This window comes from Schistocerca piceifrons, chromosome 1, assembly GCF_021461385.2.
Source record: "Schistocerca piceifrons isolate TAMUIC-IGC-003096 chromosome 1, iqSchPice1.1, whole genome shotgun sequence".
Lineage (NCBI taxonomy): Eukaryota > Metazoa > Arthropoda > Insecta > Orthoptera > Acrididae > Schistocerca > Schistocerca piceifrons.
In genome coordinates, this window is record NC_060138.1 from 677,755,866 (window position 1) to 677,771,459 (window position 15,594).

A 15,594-nucleotide genomic window follows, 5' to 3' on the forward strand; every position below is an offset into this window, starting at 1 on the left:
TACTTCAAACTATGGACGAAAGGCAACAGGCAGATTCCATATTTCCAGAAAGCATTTGATGCATTGCCTCACTAGAGGCTGTTAAAGAAGGTAGAGTATATGGAACAGGTTCACAGATATGCAAGTGCACCGACGACTTCGTAAGTTATAGAACCCAGTATGTTGTCCTCGATGACTAGCATTCGTCAAAGACAAGGGTATCGTCAGAACTGCCACAGGGAAGTGTGATAGGGTGACTGTTGCTCTCTATATACATAAATGATTTGGCAGATAGGGTGGGCAGAAAGCTGCGGTTGCTTGCTTCAATGTTGTGGCATACAGTAAGGTGTCTAAGTTGAGTGATTGTACGAGGATACAAGAAGAAAGAAAATTTCTGCTTTATGATGAAGGGAATCTTGCTCTAAATGTAGAAGAATGTAAATTAATGCAGATGGGTACAAAAAGTAATCCTGTAACGTCCGGATACAGCATTAGTAGTGTCTGCTAGAAACAGTCACATTATTTAAATATCTGGGCATAATGTTGCAAAGATAGATGAAGTGGAACGAGCATATGAGGATTGTGATACAAATGGCAAATGGTTCAATTTAATTTATTGGGAGAATTCTACAAAGTGTGGTACACCAGGAGACCACATATAGAACAGTAGTGCAACCTATTTTTGAGTAAAGCTAGAGTGTTTGGGATCGGTGACACGTTGGATTAAAGGAAAACATTGCAGCAATCCAGAGGCGGGCTCCTAAATTTGTTACTGGTAGGTTTGAACAACATGAAAATGTTACGGAGATGCTTTGGGAACTCAAGTGGAAATCTCTGGAGAGAAGGAGACATTCTTTTTGAGGAACACTATTGAGAAAATTAAGAGAACCAGAATTTGAAGCTGACTGCAGAACGAATCTGCTGCCTACAACATATAATGCACTTAAGGAGCAATAGGATAAGATATCAGAAATGAGGGTTCATAAGGAGGCATATAGACAGTATTTTTTTCGCTTGTTCCATTTGCGAGTGAAACACGAAAGGAAATAACTAGTACTGCTAAGGGGTACCCTCCACCATGGGCCGTAAGGTGGACTGGCGAGTCTCTCATATTTTATATTCTTTCAGATTTATTATATTAAATCATATTGTGTGGTTATTCTACAATGTGGACTACAATGTTTGATTTTATTGTGCTGTCCTATACTGAAATAGGTTTTTATAACTTATATTGCCCTGTGTATTTGTTATAGCTGGATATTGTGTGTATATTTAATGATACTATGCAATATGATTTACCCGGATGAACAAATGAAATGAATTAAATGAAACTACCTTCTCCTGAATCATTTCCTTAACATTAGTGTCATCTCCTACATTATTCTCCCCAAACCAACCTGATGTCGTTTTTCATTTGTTGTTCTTGTAACCTGCACAGCACATTAATCAGATTCTTACACTACATTTCAACTTACCACTTCACTTGTGGAAGAATATTCACTAGATACAAGCTATTCATAACACTCTCCAGTGCAGTCCCTCACAAGACCTACTCCATCAGGATAGACACTAATTGTGCTATGAACTAAACATTGTCATCATCTTGGATGCATGTACTGTTTAGATGACAACTAAACCACAACACTGTCAGTGCAGATTAATCAACACAGACAGAATTTATACTATTAACTGTCTATCCTGTTGCAAAATCACACTCTGTAGCACCACATCCATGGGCCATAATCTTGCTGCTTGTTCACCATATTTTTAATTTTTATTCTTCACAACACCACCAGCAATTCAGAGTATAACAAAACAAACTGTTTTTAAATCAAGCACCTGGTTCCAAGCACCAACCAGATATGAACTTCAAGCTACTGACTACTGTCACTTTCTACTTAATTTGTCAGCCTCTCATTGCTTAAGATCTTCAGTTTAATTTTTCCTTCTTCATATCTTTTGTTTAATGAGAAAATAATGTGACCAGAACGAAAAAAATAGTTCTGCTTCAAGATCATTATAAAACACTTAAAATGCTTCCCTGGGCCTCTTCTCCACTATTTGCATCATTCCTTTTTCTCTGTTTGTACTTTTTCTTATGTGTGTGTCTTATTTTCAGTCCGTATTTATGTGATCTCTGACCCACTGACACATACTCCCAATTTTGTCCTTTTGGGACTGGAAATCTTTTCTGTTGCTAGCATTTTAATTTCTTATTTCCATGAAATCTACCCTTTTAGTTTTAGAGCATAGATTACTTTTACACTCAGTTCAACCATTTAAGAAATACTGTATAACAGCAAAGAAAATTGTACTTACAAAATATCGACATTTCTCTACAACTACTACTCTGCTTGCGAAGCTCTCATTGTATGCTTCAATATGGAGCGTTCGGTTTCTCCGGTCCAAATTATTTTTCTGAATGAAGTATACATGATCAACACCAATGATCTGAAAAATGAACATACTGCATTCATACATTGTTTTGAAAAACAACTAATGCTTATGTTTGTATTACAGAAAACAGCAAACAATACGAGACTGAGCACTGGTTTCTGAGGAAAGTTGCGCAAACTTCTAGGTGGGAATTCAAATAGCAGCAACAGCATAAGACTGCCCATATTCAATGTACTTTTACTCTAATTCATCAAAGCTACATAAGAATTGTATCAACTGAATTTCTTTTACAGATCTGCTGTATAATCCTTAGCCATTAATTTCTATAAGGTGATGCAGTACAACTGCTTACTAACCTTTTTAATCAAGTATGGTGCTTCAACATTTAGCTTACAGCGTCTTTCTTTTAGAGAAACAGCTCCATCAGGGCTGGTAAATTCTGACGTAACTTCACATCCGACAAACACAGGTATAAGAGGACATGTTGGAAATCGCCTTTCGTATGCCTGAAACAGTTCATAAGATTTATTGTGTTAAATTCCATTACGCAAAATATGTAGATGCACAGTGGTACTAAAATATGAAAGAAATAGGGTCAAGTGTAGTTTTCATTCTCAATTATGCTTTGCTTTTCAGTATCTAAGCACGCAACACTGCATTTAAAGTCAAAATCTATGTTTCTCATTTTTGCCTCTGCTCTAACTTGTTGGGTTTTACACAATGAACTGTAATGAAATCAAAATGATAATGAATATCAATGACAAACTCTGAAATTAAAATCAAAGCACATATTATACTAATAGTAGCAGCTGCTGCATTGCAATTATTATCTATAACAACTCACTAAAATCCAGAATGTTTAATTCAGAAATATACTGAATAACTGTACATTTTAAGAGTTATGTTGTGATGATGGAAATTCCATGACAGTATAAAACAAAGAAACAATGAGAATGAGAACATGTAACTATATGAGGGAGGGGAGGGGAGGGAGGGGGGGGGGGGGACTTGTGGGCGGCTTATAGGAATAACGATTTTCTGTTCTTTTGTGTATATACTGCATGTATTACACATAATTCATATGCAGGTATAAGGGTGAATGTTCTCTTTTTCTTTATTACTTCTTGTGTTTTTAAACATGTTTTAAGGATTTAAAAACTTAGTACAAAACAGTACCAAATTACATTCATCACTGAACACTACAAGATATCTCTCTGTACACGAAAGAACCACAGAGATGGAAGCTTCCATAAGGACTCCAGTATTTTCTTCCACAGGATATTCCTTGAAACTACCTTAAAACGAAACACTATGGCATGCAACATCAACCAGTATTTTGGTAATAGGTCATATTAGCAATAGGAAATACATCAAGAGATTTATAATTATTGTCAGTTTACTCAGTTTTCTTTCCTTCCAGAAAAATGGCTACTGTGAATTTGTACTCTAAAATATAGACAAAAGAAGGAACTAATAGTAAATGGAGAAAGCAGTATTTTCTTTTATGCACAGAAATTTAAACAAGAGACAAAATTAAAAGAAATGAGAGATACAATAAGATAATAATCTTGGTTCAAGAATCATAAAAGAAGGTTGTATACATGGAAGAAGCCTGGAGATACTGACAGGTTTCATATAGATTACATAATGGTAAGACAGAGATTTAGGAACCAGATTTTAAATTTTAAGACATTTCCAGGGGCAGATGTGGACTCTGACCACAATCTATTGGTTATGAACTGTAGATTAAAACTGAAGAAACGGCAAAAAGGTGGGAATTTAAGGAGATGGGACCTGGATAAACTGAAAGAACCAGAGGTTGTACAGAGTTTCAGGGAGAGCATAAGGGAACAATTGACAGGAATGGGGGAAAGAAATACAGTAGAAGAAGAATGGGGAGCTTTAAGAGATGAAATAGTGAAGGCAGCAGAGGATCAAGTAGGTAAAAAGACAAGGGCTAGTAGAAATCCATGGGTAACAGAAGAAATATTGAGTTTAATTAATGAAAGGAGAAAATATAAAAATGCAGTACGTGAAGCAGGCAAAAAGGAATACAAATGTCTCAAAAATGAGATCGACAGGAAGTGCAAAATGGCTAAGCAGGGATGGCTAGAGGTCAAATGTAAGGATGTAGAGGCTTATCTCACTAGGGGTAAGATAGATACTGCCTACAGGAAAATTAAAGAGACCTTTGGGCAAAAGAGAACCACTTGTATGAACATCAAGAGCTCAGATGGAAACCCAGTTCTAAGTAAAGAAGGGAAAGCAGAAAGGTGGAGGGAGTGTATAGAGGGTCTATACAAGGGCAATGCCCTTGAGGACAATATTATGGAAGTGGAAGAAGATGTAGATGAAGATGAAATGGGAGATACGATACTGCATGAAGAGTTTGACAGAGCACTGAAAGACCTCAGTCGAAACAAGGCCACAGGAGTAGACAACATTCCATTAGAACTACTGACGGCCTTGGGAGAGCCAGTCCTGACAAAACTCTACTGTCTGGTGAGCAAGATGTATGAGACAGGCGAAATACCCTCAGACTTCAAGAAGAATATAATAATTCCAATCCCAAAGAAAGCAGGTGTTGACAGATGTGAAAATTACTGAACAATCAGTTTAATAAGCCATGGATGCAGAATACTAACGCGAATTCTCTACAGACGAATGGAAAAACTGGTAGAAGCCGACCTCGGGGAAGATCAGTTTGGATTCCGTAGAAATATTGGAACACGTGAGACAATACTGACCCTACGACTCATCTTAGAAGCTAGATTAACGAAAGGCAAACCTATGTTTCTAGCATTTGTAGACTTGGAGAAAGCTTTTGGCAATGTTGACAGGAATACTATCTTTCAAATTCTGAAGGTGGCGGGGGTAAAATACAGGGAGCGAAAGGCTATTTACAATTTGTACAGAAACCAGATGGCAGTTATGAGAGTCGAGGGGCATGAAAGGGAAGCAGTGGTTGGGAAGGGAGTGAGACAAGATTGTAGCCTATCCCTAATGTTATTCAATCTGTATACTGAGCAGGCAGTGAAGGAAACAAAAGAAAAATTCGGAGTAGATATTAAAATCCATGGAGAAGAAATAAAAACTTTGAGGTTCGCCGATGACATTGTGATTCTGTCAGAGACAGCAAAGGACTTCGAAGAGCAGTTGAACGGAATGGACAGTGTCATGAAAGAGGGTATAAGATGAACATCAACAAAAGAAAAACGAGGATAATGGAATGTAGTCGAATTAAGTCGGGTGATGCTGAGCGAATTAGATTAGGAAATTAGACACTTAAAGCAGTAAAGGAGTTTTGCTATTTGCGGAGCAAAATAACTGATGATGGTCGAAGTAGAGAGGATATAAAATGTAGACTGGCAATGGCAAGGAAAGCATTTCTGAAGAAGAGAAATTTGTTAACATCGAGTATAGATTTAAGTGTCAGGAAGTCATTTCTGAAAGTATTTGTATGGAGCATAGCCATGTATGGAAGTGAAACACGGACGATAAATAGTTTGGACAAGAAGAGAATAGAAGCTTTCGAAATGTGGTGCTACAGAAGAATGCTGAAGATTAGATGGGTAGATCACATAACTAATGTGGAGGTATTGAATAGGATTGGGGAGAAGAGAAGTTTGTGGCACAACTTGACCAGAAGAAGGGATCGGTTGGTAGGACATGTGTTGAGGCATCACCAATTTAGTATTGGAGGGCAGCGTGGAGGGTAATAATCGTAGAGGGAGACCAAGACATGAATACACTAAACAGATTCAGAAGGATGTAGGTGGCAGTAGGTACTGGGAGATGAAGCTTGCACAGGATAGAGTAGCAAGGAGAGCTGCATCAAACCAGTCTCAGGACTGAAGACCACCACCACCACCACCACCACCACCACCACAACAACAACAACAACAACAACAACAACAACAACAATCATGGCCTTCTAGGAAGCAATATTTCCTTGCTGTGCTGCAGCCAGAAGGAATAAAAGGAAACTTTCAAGGTAGTGAAAGAAAATGAAGAACCACACATATACAAGGTAGGTACCATAACTCTTCGTAAGTACATATGTTGACAGTAACGTTTCTACTTCAAAATGGTCATGGATAACATCTCACAGCATAAGCAGAAGTGGGGCAAAGCTTGTTGATGATACACTAAAGCTACCAAGCGAAAGAGTTATGAATGCAATTTTCATAGTTTTGGGGCAATCACAATGAAATTTTTTATTTCTGTATCTGCCACACAGCATGCCACAAGTAATACTTCATTACTTTTCCCACTTCTTGACAGAAGTATAGTCATGGGATACCTAGCAACTGCAAGAATTCCTCTCAATAAGAAACAAGTTGATTATTAAACAACGGCCAATGCTATTTTATAGTATGCGTAGAAATCTATAATGAATCACTACACACAACAGAGTTGCGCAGCATAACCTGCAAGCCAATGGATACCTTTCTGTAGAGTCTGGGTTCAAATATCCTACCGGCCACTTTATTTAAGGTTTTCGTAAATCATTACAAAGAAATGGACCAACTTCATATACGGTACAACTCATTACTCTTTCCAAACGAGCTTATGTTAGATCTCGAACCTGTGTGTGTGTGTGTGTGTGTGTGTGTGTGTGTGTGTGTGTGTGTGTGTGTGTGTGTGTGTGTGTTTTAACATTGTTCAAATACAATGCCTGACAAAAAATATGAAGCATCCAGATGGTGAGGAGCAAATAAAAAGAAACTTCACAGGCTGAGACGGTATGTGATGCTTTTTCAATGATTACAAGAACTTGGTATTATAAGTTTCCTTGTCAGAATGACACTGCACGCCCTCTGGCCTGGGTGTCTGCACTGTTTCAGATGGGAAGGATGTCATGAAGCCGTTATATCCTCTCCTGAGGCAACTGGCCCAAACATCCTGAGGGGAATGATACGCTAACACTAAATTACCTTTTTTCTTTATCGGAGGCCTTTCTTCCTTCCTTAGTGGTCACTGTTGGTAACTTCAAGTAAAACTGATGTTCATCCGCAAAACGTGCAACAGTAAATTAGATACTTTGCTAATGCCAGATATCTCAAAGCAAGATAAGGGATAAAAACATTGACATCTCGAGAATTTTCTGAGCGATGTTTGTATGCACGTAATGGAAACTATAAACTGCAAGTTATCTGTACCGGTATATTAGGACATCCTTGTTGCCATCACTGAGGAAGCACTACTTGCTTATCCAATGCAGTTTGTCCTCTCTGATTTGCTGAACCTGTTTCTAAAATGGTTCAAATGGCTCCGAGCACTATGGGACTTAACTTCTGAAGTCATCAGTCCCCTAGAACTTAGAACTACTTAAACCTAACTAACCTAAGGACATCACACACATCCATGCCCGAGGCAGGATTCGAACCTGCAACTGTAGTGGTCACACGGTTCCAGACTGTAGTGCCTAGAACCGCTCGGCCACTTCGGCCGGAGCTGAACCTGTTTCACAGTGAATAAATGGTTCGTCAGCATAGTAGTTGCATAAACGAAACATAATCAGTCTATATTTTTGGACGCTAAAAAGGCAAAGCCAGTTTTCCAAAATTCCAGAGCGTACATGTAAAGGTAGAGGAGGTGAAATACAGATACCAATTACTGACTCTATTAAATACTACTTCATTCATATTACTTACACATTTCTATAACATGTGCAAAGATCCAAGCGATATTACCCTATTCCCTGAATGGCTAACAGAATCATGGCAATTTCCAAAATAACTGATCACTTCCACCCTCAAAACAGCGGGCAGTGACCCTTGAGTTCTGAAAGCCTGAATTTAAGGCGACTAGCGCGAGTTTTGGTGTTCTTGTAAAGATAAGTCATTTTAGATTATAAAAACAAATAGTTTAGTACTGATTAAGTGGTAAATAGTTGTATTAGTGCGCCTTTTAAGTGTACCATTAAAGGTTTCATTCTTCTTTACGTAATATAGCAGAAAACGCGAAACGATCGGACAGTCGTATTTTCTGTTTACGTTTTGCCGCAGTAAATCTATAGAATTTAGTTTAGTTGTTCTTTGCTCTCTCCAGCAATTTAACTGTAGCGTACTTCATTACTTAACTCACATTTCCGGAAAATAGCGTAAAGTTTAAGTTGTTGTTTCAGAAACTTTGCATTGTTGTTCATGTTTACACACAGTCGCGTGTAGGCCAAATTTGTGAAACCATATTTTCGTGTTTATAATTTAACTGACTTATTCGTAATAAACTATTACATTTATCATGAGTGAAAAGTGCTTGACTCGCCGTAGAATTGTTAGGTCGGGGCTTTGGTGTGACGGGTGCTGCAGTTTTTTCCATGTGGGTGACTGTAGTGGCGTGGGAATAGGGGAAGCAAATGAGACTCATCAGTGGTTTTGTAGGAAATGTACTAGAGATAGGAAGATACTGGAACGGGAGGGGAAAATTGCCGCCCTTCAGGCTGAGTTGGACAAGGCCAGGGGAGATCTTGACAGATTAAGGAGGGAGAAGGGTAAAGAGAGGTGGGAAGTGGCAACAGGCAAAGCTGGCCTAGAACTTTGTCTGACAGCTTGGTGGTGAATGTAGAAAATAGATTTGACCTGCTGCTTCAGTTAGAAGCTGGTGAGCCTGAAGCAGTTACAGATGTAGACAGTGCACAACAAACTTTCAGCAGCAAATTGAAAAGTAAGAATGTAGGGAAATCAGTAAAGAGAAAGAAAGTGTTGTTAGGTAGTTCCCATGGAAGAGGTGTTGGCCAACTTCAGCAGGATGAACTAGGATCAGAATACCAGGTCACCATTTTTAAACCTAGTGCTGGTCTGGAGCAGGTGACAGAGGATTTAGGATCACTTTGTAAAGATTTCACTAAGGAAGACACCGTGGTTATAATGGGTGGGGCAGGTAATAGTATTGACAGACATCCTGGGTACAGTATAATAGAGTGTGACCTGACAATCCGAATAACTGTTTGCATAAGGGCCATAGATGGACCAACACATTGTAGGCTTCTTCCTCAATTCGTGGAGCTCCTTCTCTTGAATAAGTCATTCATTTTCTTCTGAAAATGCATTTTTTTTTTCGTCGTCGAGCGTATCTCACGAGATATAATACGTAACTCCCCTATAAATCGTGGTGTCGTTCGCGAACATTATTGGGGATCACCCGGTATTAAGTTATTTACGCATAAAGTGAATCGTTGCTTCCGTTGCACGTTAACTGCAACACGCACGACTTTGCATTTTATGTAACTATTACGTGGCAAAAAACTGTAATGAAATCTTGACGGTAGGAAGTAAACGCTTCTCACATAGTGCAAAATTGTAATCTGGTCTAAGAGTTTAGTCAACGACAGTTCATGGTGGCAGCCGTCTTATGCACCGTATCAGGAATCCTCGTCAACAGGACTCTAAAGCTGATAGTGAAAGATAGCGGAACTGACCGTTTCATGGCCGCCACGCTGCTTATGCTCTCTTTACGAGTAATTTAAAAATGGCTTTCCACAGACCTCTCAGTTTCATTTCAAGTAGCAAAAAGGACCGTATATGTGGTTATGACGGGATATACAGACTCAACAAAAACGTGGCTACACGTCAAACATTGTGAGAGATCTGGGCAAAAGTGATGTGCTAAAGAAGGTCTAAATTACTTGTACTGAAGGAAACAGTGAAAGAACTGCCTATAGCAATCAGCTCAAAGAAAGTAATATAATCTCAAATAGTTTGGAGAGATTCGAGTGGCAGGTTTATGTATCTTTAGCTTTTAAATCGAAATTTGGTTTCTTAATTCTGAAGTGATATAGTTTATTTCTTTTTATTGCCAGATATATTACAGGCACACACTGTATTTTGAGGAAACGCAGACCCTTAATTTGGAATCCAGGGTTTTCTATGAACATTGTGATTCATAAAAAGAATTAGCACTGTAAGGAAACAATGTCAGGTAGTGACCGAGTCGGGACTCCCTCGAACCATGTAGCGCCTCCTCAAGAGGGAGGGAAGGAGAGGGGGAGAGGGAGAGAGCGAGCGATATTACATTCTACCCATTATACCACCCACTGCGACAATTCTAATAAAGGTCCTTTTCGCCCATTTCCGAATCGCATATGTTGGGATCACGTTATCATTTCGGGGCTGTAATTAACATTTTTTTAAAAATGTTTACATACGCTGTACTTAAGCGGCTGCTTACTTGTGTCTGATCTCCAGACGTAAAATCGAACCTAGATATACGAGATAACCGTTCCCATTCTTCCTGTGGCTGCAGTTTCTCTTGAAATAATAGACCCTTCTCACTGAAGTGTTCCCGCACGGATTGCTCCACACACACAGGCTTCGCAAGGGGGCATGCAAGAAGGGGCACTCGCCACCCACCTGCCACCCCTTGAAGTTTTTATTCACTAAAGTACTTCCGTACACTATATAAACCATCAATTTTTTGAGATATCATAAGTCTTTTGTGTCACTTATTAAATTAAGTTCTACTTGGTTCAAATGGCTCTAAGCACTATGGGACTTAACATCTGAGGTCATCAGTCCCCTAGACTTATAACTAATTAAACATAACTAACCTAAGGACATAATACACATCCATGCCCGAGGCAGGATTCGAACCTGCGACCGTAACAGCAGCGCGGTTCCGGACTGAAGTGCCTAGGACAGCTCGGCCACTAAGGCCGGCAAATGTTCTAGTTGCACGACACGTATGGAAACTGACGAACTTATTTATATTTTAAAAAATGGCAAATTTTGAGTTCCCTCTCCTACTCAGCGTTAATTTCTGCGAACGCTAGTGACTCCAGCCAGTACTATCTGCAAAATCTTGAAAGAAATACGATGTAGTTCTCGCGAAACCTTTTCGCTAAATTTAGAGAACATGATCCGAAGACAGTGCGGCCATTACGCCGTCATACCACCCTGTGTCTCGCTAATAGATCGTGCGGATAAGATAAGAGATATAAGAGCAAATATAGAGGAAAGTAGATAGTGATTTTTCCCCCTAGCCCAATACGTGAATGGAACAGGATTAAAAAAAGATCATATTGGTATGGTGTAATCGCCGCCATGCTCTGTACACTGGCTTGTGGAATGTGGATATGTCTATCCAGAATGTGAATGCGACGTAGACTGACAGAACGTTCCTAAATAAAAAAACTAAAAGAAACGAAAAGAATCTGTAAGTATCGGCAAAATATTCGTGAGGTTAGCAGTCACATGCTGCTGATTTTTGTAGATTTTATTCCTTCGCGTATGCCATTGAAATTTAGCTGTGAAAAGACTGTTTATCTGCTATTAACTTCGTAACCTCGCCAAATCTCTCAAACACTACAGCATAACAGATTACCCGCTCAGTTCAGAACCTCCAGGGAATTACAAATGCAAGTTGCGTAGGAACACCAGTCTGTGACAGTGTTACATAATCACGTACGGAGCGGCACACAGCGGCAACTAAAGAAATTCCTTTACTTGCATAACAGAAATTGCCAACGTGTCTCAGCGCGTACAAGATTTAAGACACAAGATAGTCGACCTCGATTTACCGCTGAAGACCATTAAAATGAAAAATTCTGCACATCAACAGTGCTGCAATGGCTCATCGGCTGCCTTTCAGATTACTGTAGCTTGGAAAGACAAAACACCCACAAATAAAAAAGTCATTGAAAGTATTATAAGTGATGGATCGTTGTGACGTGTAAATCAAGCCCTTCGAGGCTGCATTTTCTTCTTGAAACCTTATCGAATCCGCATGATGCTGCTGCTGCTCTGTAGACTGCGTTGTGCTATTACGAGCGCACACTGGAAATGTGCTTTGTCAGCTGGCGTACCCTCACATTTTTTACGAGTACATTTTATTCATTCGCGACATGACACGCAGCACCTGACAATGGGATCAGATTGGAAAAAAAAAATTGTTTCACGACGTTCACAAAGCACCTACAATGCCACACAGTATTGTCGTATGATACGGTGCTTCAGGTACTATGAAATGCCATCATCACGTAGACATATTCTGAAGAAGGAAGGAAGGCTGATGCAAAATACCTCAGACTCCTGTTCTCACAAGAGGGTAATGCCCATTGTTATCGCATGAGTGGCGTAAACAGTTTTAACTGCGCGCCATTTCCGTCTTCGGTCGCTGAACTCTTCGTCGCTAATTCGCATTCGATGTGACATAAAATTTGCAACTAATCTGCTACATGTACTTTGTCGGAAACGAATTCTCTAGAGACTATTACCGAAATGAGAGCTGTCACGACGGAAATAGTGATGTTCTGTTTAAGATTTTACAAAACGGTGAAAAAGTTTGACAAAATTATATAATTGGATACATAAAAATTTACTCACCTAGCAGCGGCAGAACACACACATAAACGGTTGTAGCTGGCATGCTTTCGGAGCCAACGGTTTCTTCAGGCAGAAGGGTTGAAGGGGAAGGAAGAAGGATGAAGGAAAAGGACTGAGGAGATCTAGGAAAAGGGGTAGATTTCGGGAAAGTCACCCAGAATCGCGGGTCAGGGGACACTTACAAAGTTTTGGTCTTTCCTTCACATCCCGTACTGTAAAACTTTTTTTATGAACTATCCATTCCACTACTCTGCAACACAGTTCTTTATGGGCTAAAGCTAATGCTGCACGTCTTGGCGAGCACAGAGCCTCGTAGAACACAAAATTCGTCTAAAACAGCGCAACGTCGCCCGGTTTCTCTCTAGTACACAATACTGTTTTCCAAAGAAGCAAGTGAATAATGTAAAAAAAGATACTAGTGTTAATTCATTCCTCACTACCGATTACCGCCCACACTACACACTTCTAGCAAAGCACATTCATTTCGTTATAATTTCGTGTGTGTCGGTATAATAACAAACGTGCTGTAGTTCTGGAATACATTCACATAAAGCAGAAGGAACGAAAAACTGCGCAGGGCTATGGAAAAATTTATTGCACGGTGTCCGAATTTTGCAGTCAGATGAAACTAAAATGTACTTAGCAACAGCATGTATAACAGCTTCCAAAACCCACGGATTAGGGGACGTTGCCAATACCTTGTTAATAACAATTTTTTCTCCGGCGTTATCTCGTATGGTTTCTATTTAATTTCTCTCGTCGTCGATATCTTTTAAGGTCTTTCTGAACGTTCATACAACACAAACTTTTGTGCACCCATTAAGTAATTTTTCTATCTTCCTTCTTTTAGATAAGAAAGAAAGCATTAGCAATTGATCATATTCTCCTTTCTCCTGAGTTTCCGATGCTTAAGATGTAAAGCACGTCCAATAAACTTGGAAGTACAGCTATCTGCCTGCTTTTGCTTACAAAAATGTCACTCATTGCTCTATGGTATTATTATATTTGACGTTCGGCTTTATTGCAAATTTAATTTCACTTCACTTTACTAAAAGCTTCCTCAAGATTTGTCAGCGACGTTTCTATACATTCACTCTCCCACCATCGCACTTAGTATCGTAAGAAGTATTTTTGGGAATACTGGCGGATACAGTACCAACTGACGACGCACTCCGTTATCGGTGTCTAGTTATTCAGAGCAGCTCACATAAGAATTCAAGGAATCGAGTGTCCATCTGGAAATTTCCATCAATGTTACTGCTTTTCCTCATTAAATGGACACACTGTCATAGCAGTCTGGAGAGGGCTAAACAGGGATAGGGCTACTCTATAGTTTCCGAATTTACGATACTTATTTCACCCATTCTCAGTATGAAGTTAATAAGTCCCAAGATTCCCTCAAATCCAGACTTACACTGTATGATGTTTCACGTGTATCAATATCTTTCTCTTTCGGCCTATCGTGCTTCTGAATAGCGTTAGTACCTGAAAACGTGCGCGACTTTAGATGTGGTTAAGTTTTTTTAGGTCGTGTGATGGTGTACATGCGTTAAAATTTACGAAGTATTTTTGTTATTGGCATTGTGTAAAGAGAAAAATCGTTTAACATTCGTTATATCTCAAGTTTAATTAAAATTGTTCGCATATTTCAAAACTGAAAAGGTTGCAATATAATACTCGATTAGAAAGTAAAGATGGCAGTAACTCACCATCGCAGAACGAATTTTGTGCTATGTGAGAATGGATGTGGATGTGACGTGAGAGACAGTTAACTTGAAATCTGTATCCAATGAAAATGTTAACTGTTTGTGCATGTTATTTGGAAGTCGAAAGATTACTCTGTGTAGGACCGAGACTAACTCCACTCTTAATTTCGCGGTTAACGCTTTTACCAAATCGACTATCTATGCACGCTTCGCGCATTCACTCTACTAATACCTTTCTCCTATTGCCAGTAGTAACATACTAGGGAAGTTTGCCATCAGTGTATATTCCGCAGCAAAGTGAAGGACTCCCTCTGCAAACAACCCGGAGGCTGAGAGTGGGTGGCCCGCTCTCCGCGATATCTTTTCTCTCGGGAGTGCCACTCCATCACGGCACATAGAAGAGACGCCTGGAGAGTTTGAAGCAGAAGAAAGGTGTAGACAGATGAAAGCGGTTGAGCGGGTGCCAAGTCGCGGCTGGGTGGCTCAGTCACAAAACCGACGCGAAATTAGATGAACCGAGTACCGGTGTGCAATTTGGTTTCAAACTGAAAGTCATTATATTTCACTTCATCCACCCTTGATGGGAGGAACGATAGGGCGACAGCCACTATACGTATATATCCAGCAATAAATAAAACAACAGCTCTATTTTCATCTATGAATTATTCCAGAGACCATCGGTTTCGGTACTCCATTACATCATCGTCGGGCCCTCTATGGTAACACAGTGGCTGAGCTTATACTGTCAGACAAAATTCACGCAAAAGCGAAACAGTATCCGCACTTGTTTTACGAGTGTGTAGCCGTGTTACGTACGCTGGTGCGGATACTGTTTCGCTTTCGCATGAATTTTGTCTGGCAATATAAGCTCAGCCAGTGTGTTGCCATAGAGGGACAGATGATGACATAATGGAATATCGAAACCGGTTGTGTCTGTAATAAACCAGAGATGAAAAAATACAGCTGTTGGTTTACTTATTGCTGCTCATATGAAAATCATTGCATTTCTGCATATAAACTGCAAACCACTGAAATGGATGGTAGAGGGTATTTAGAATGGCACCACACATTTTAGAATTTCTTCCCGTTCCGATCGAGTAAAGAGCGTGGAAGAACAACTGCTAACATTGTCTTCGTGGTCTCTATGGAACGGTAGGTAGGGGGATGAATATCTCAATCACTTAATA

General features: G+C 39.6%; 1 protein-coding gene across 2 annotated transcripts in view; it reads right to left on the bottom strand.

Moving 5' to 3' along the window:
- Positions 1 to 15,594, bottom strand: part of LOC124709160 (SEC14-like protein 1) — a 222,414-nt gene that overhangs the window by 47,315 nt on the left and 159,505 nt on the right. For both annotated transcript variants that reach the window (XM_047240820.1, XM_047240821.1), the window contains exons 2-3: positions 2,733 to 2,882; positions 2,299 to 2,430 (exon numbers count right to left, since the gene is read on the bottom strand). In XM_047240820.1, coding sequence (XP_047096776.1) covers positions 2,299 to 2,430; positions 2,733 to 2,882 — 282 coding nt within the window. The remainder of the gene's footprint in view (positions 1 to 2,298; positions 2,431 to 2,732; positions 2,883 to 15,594) is intronic.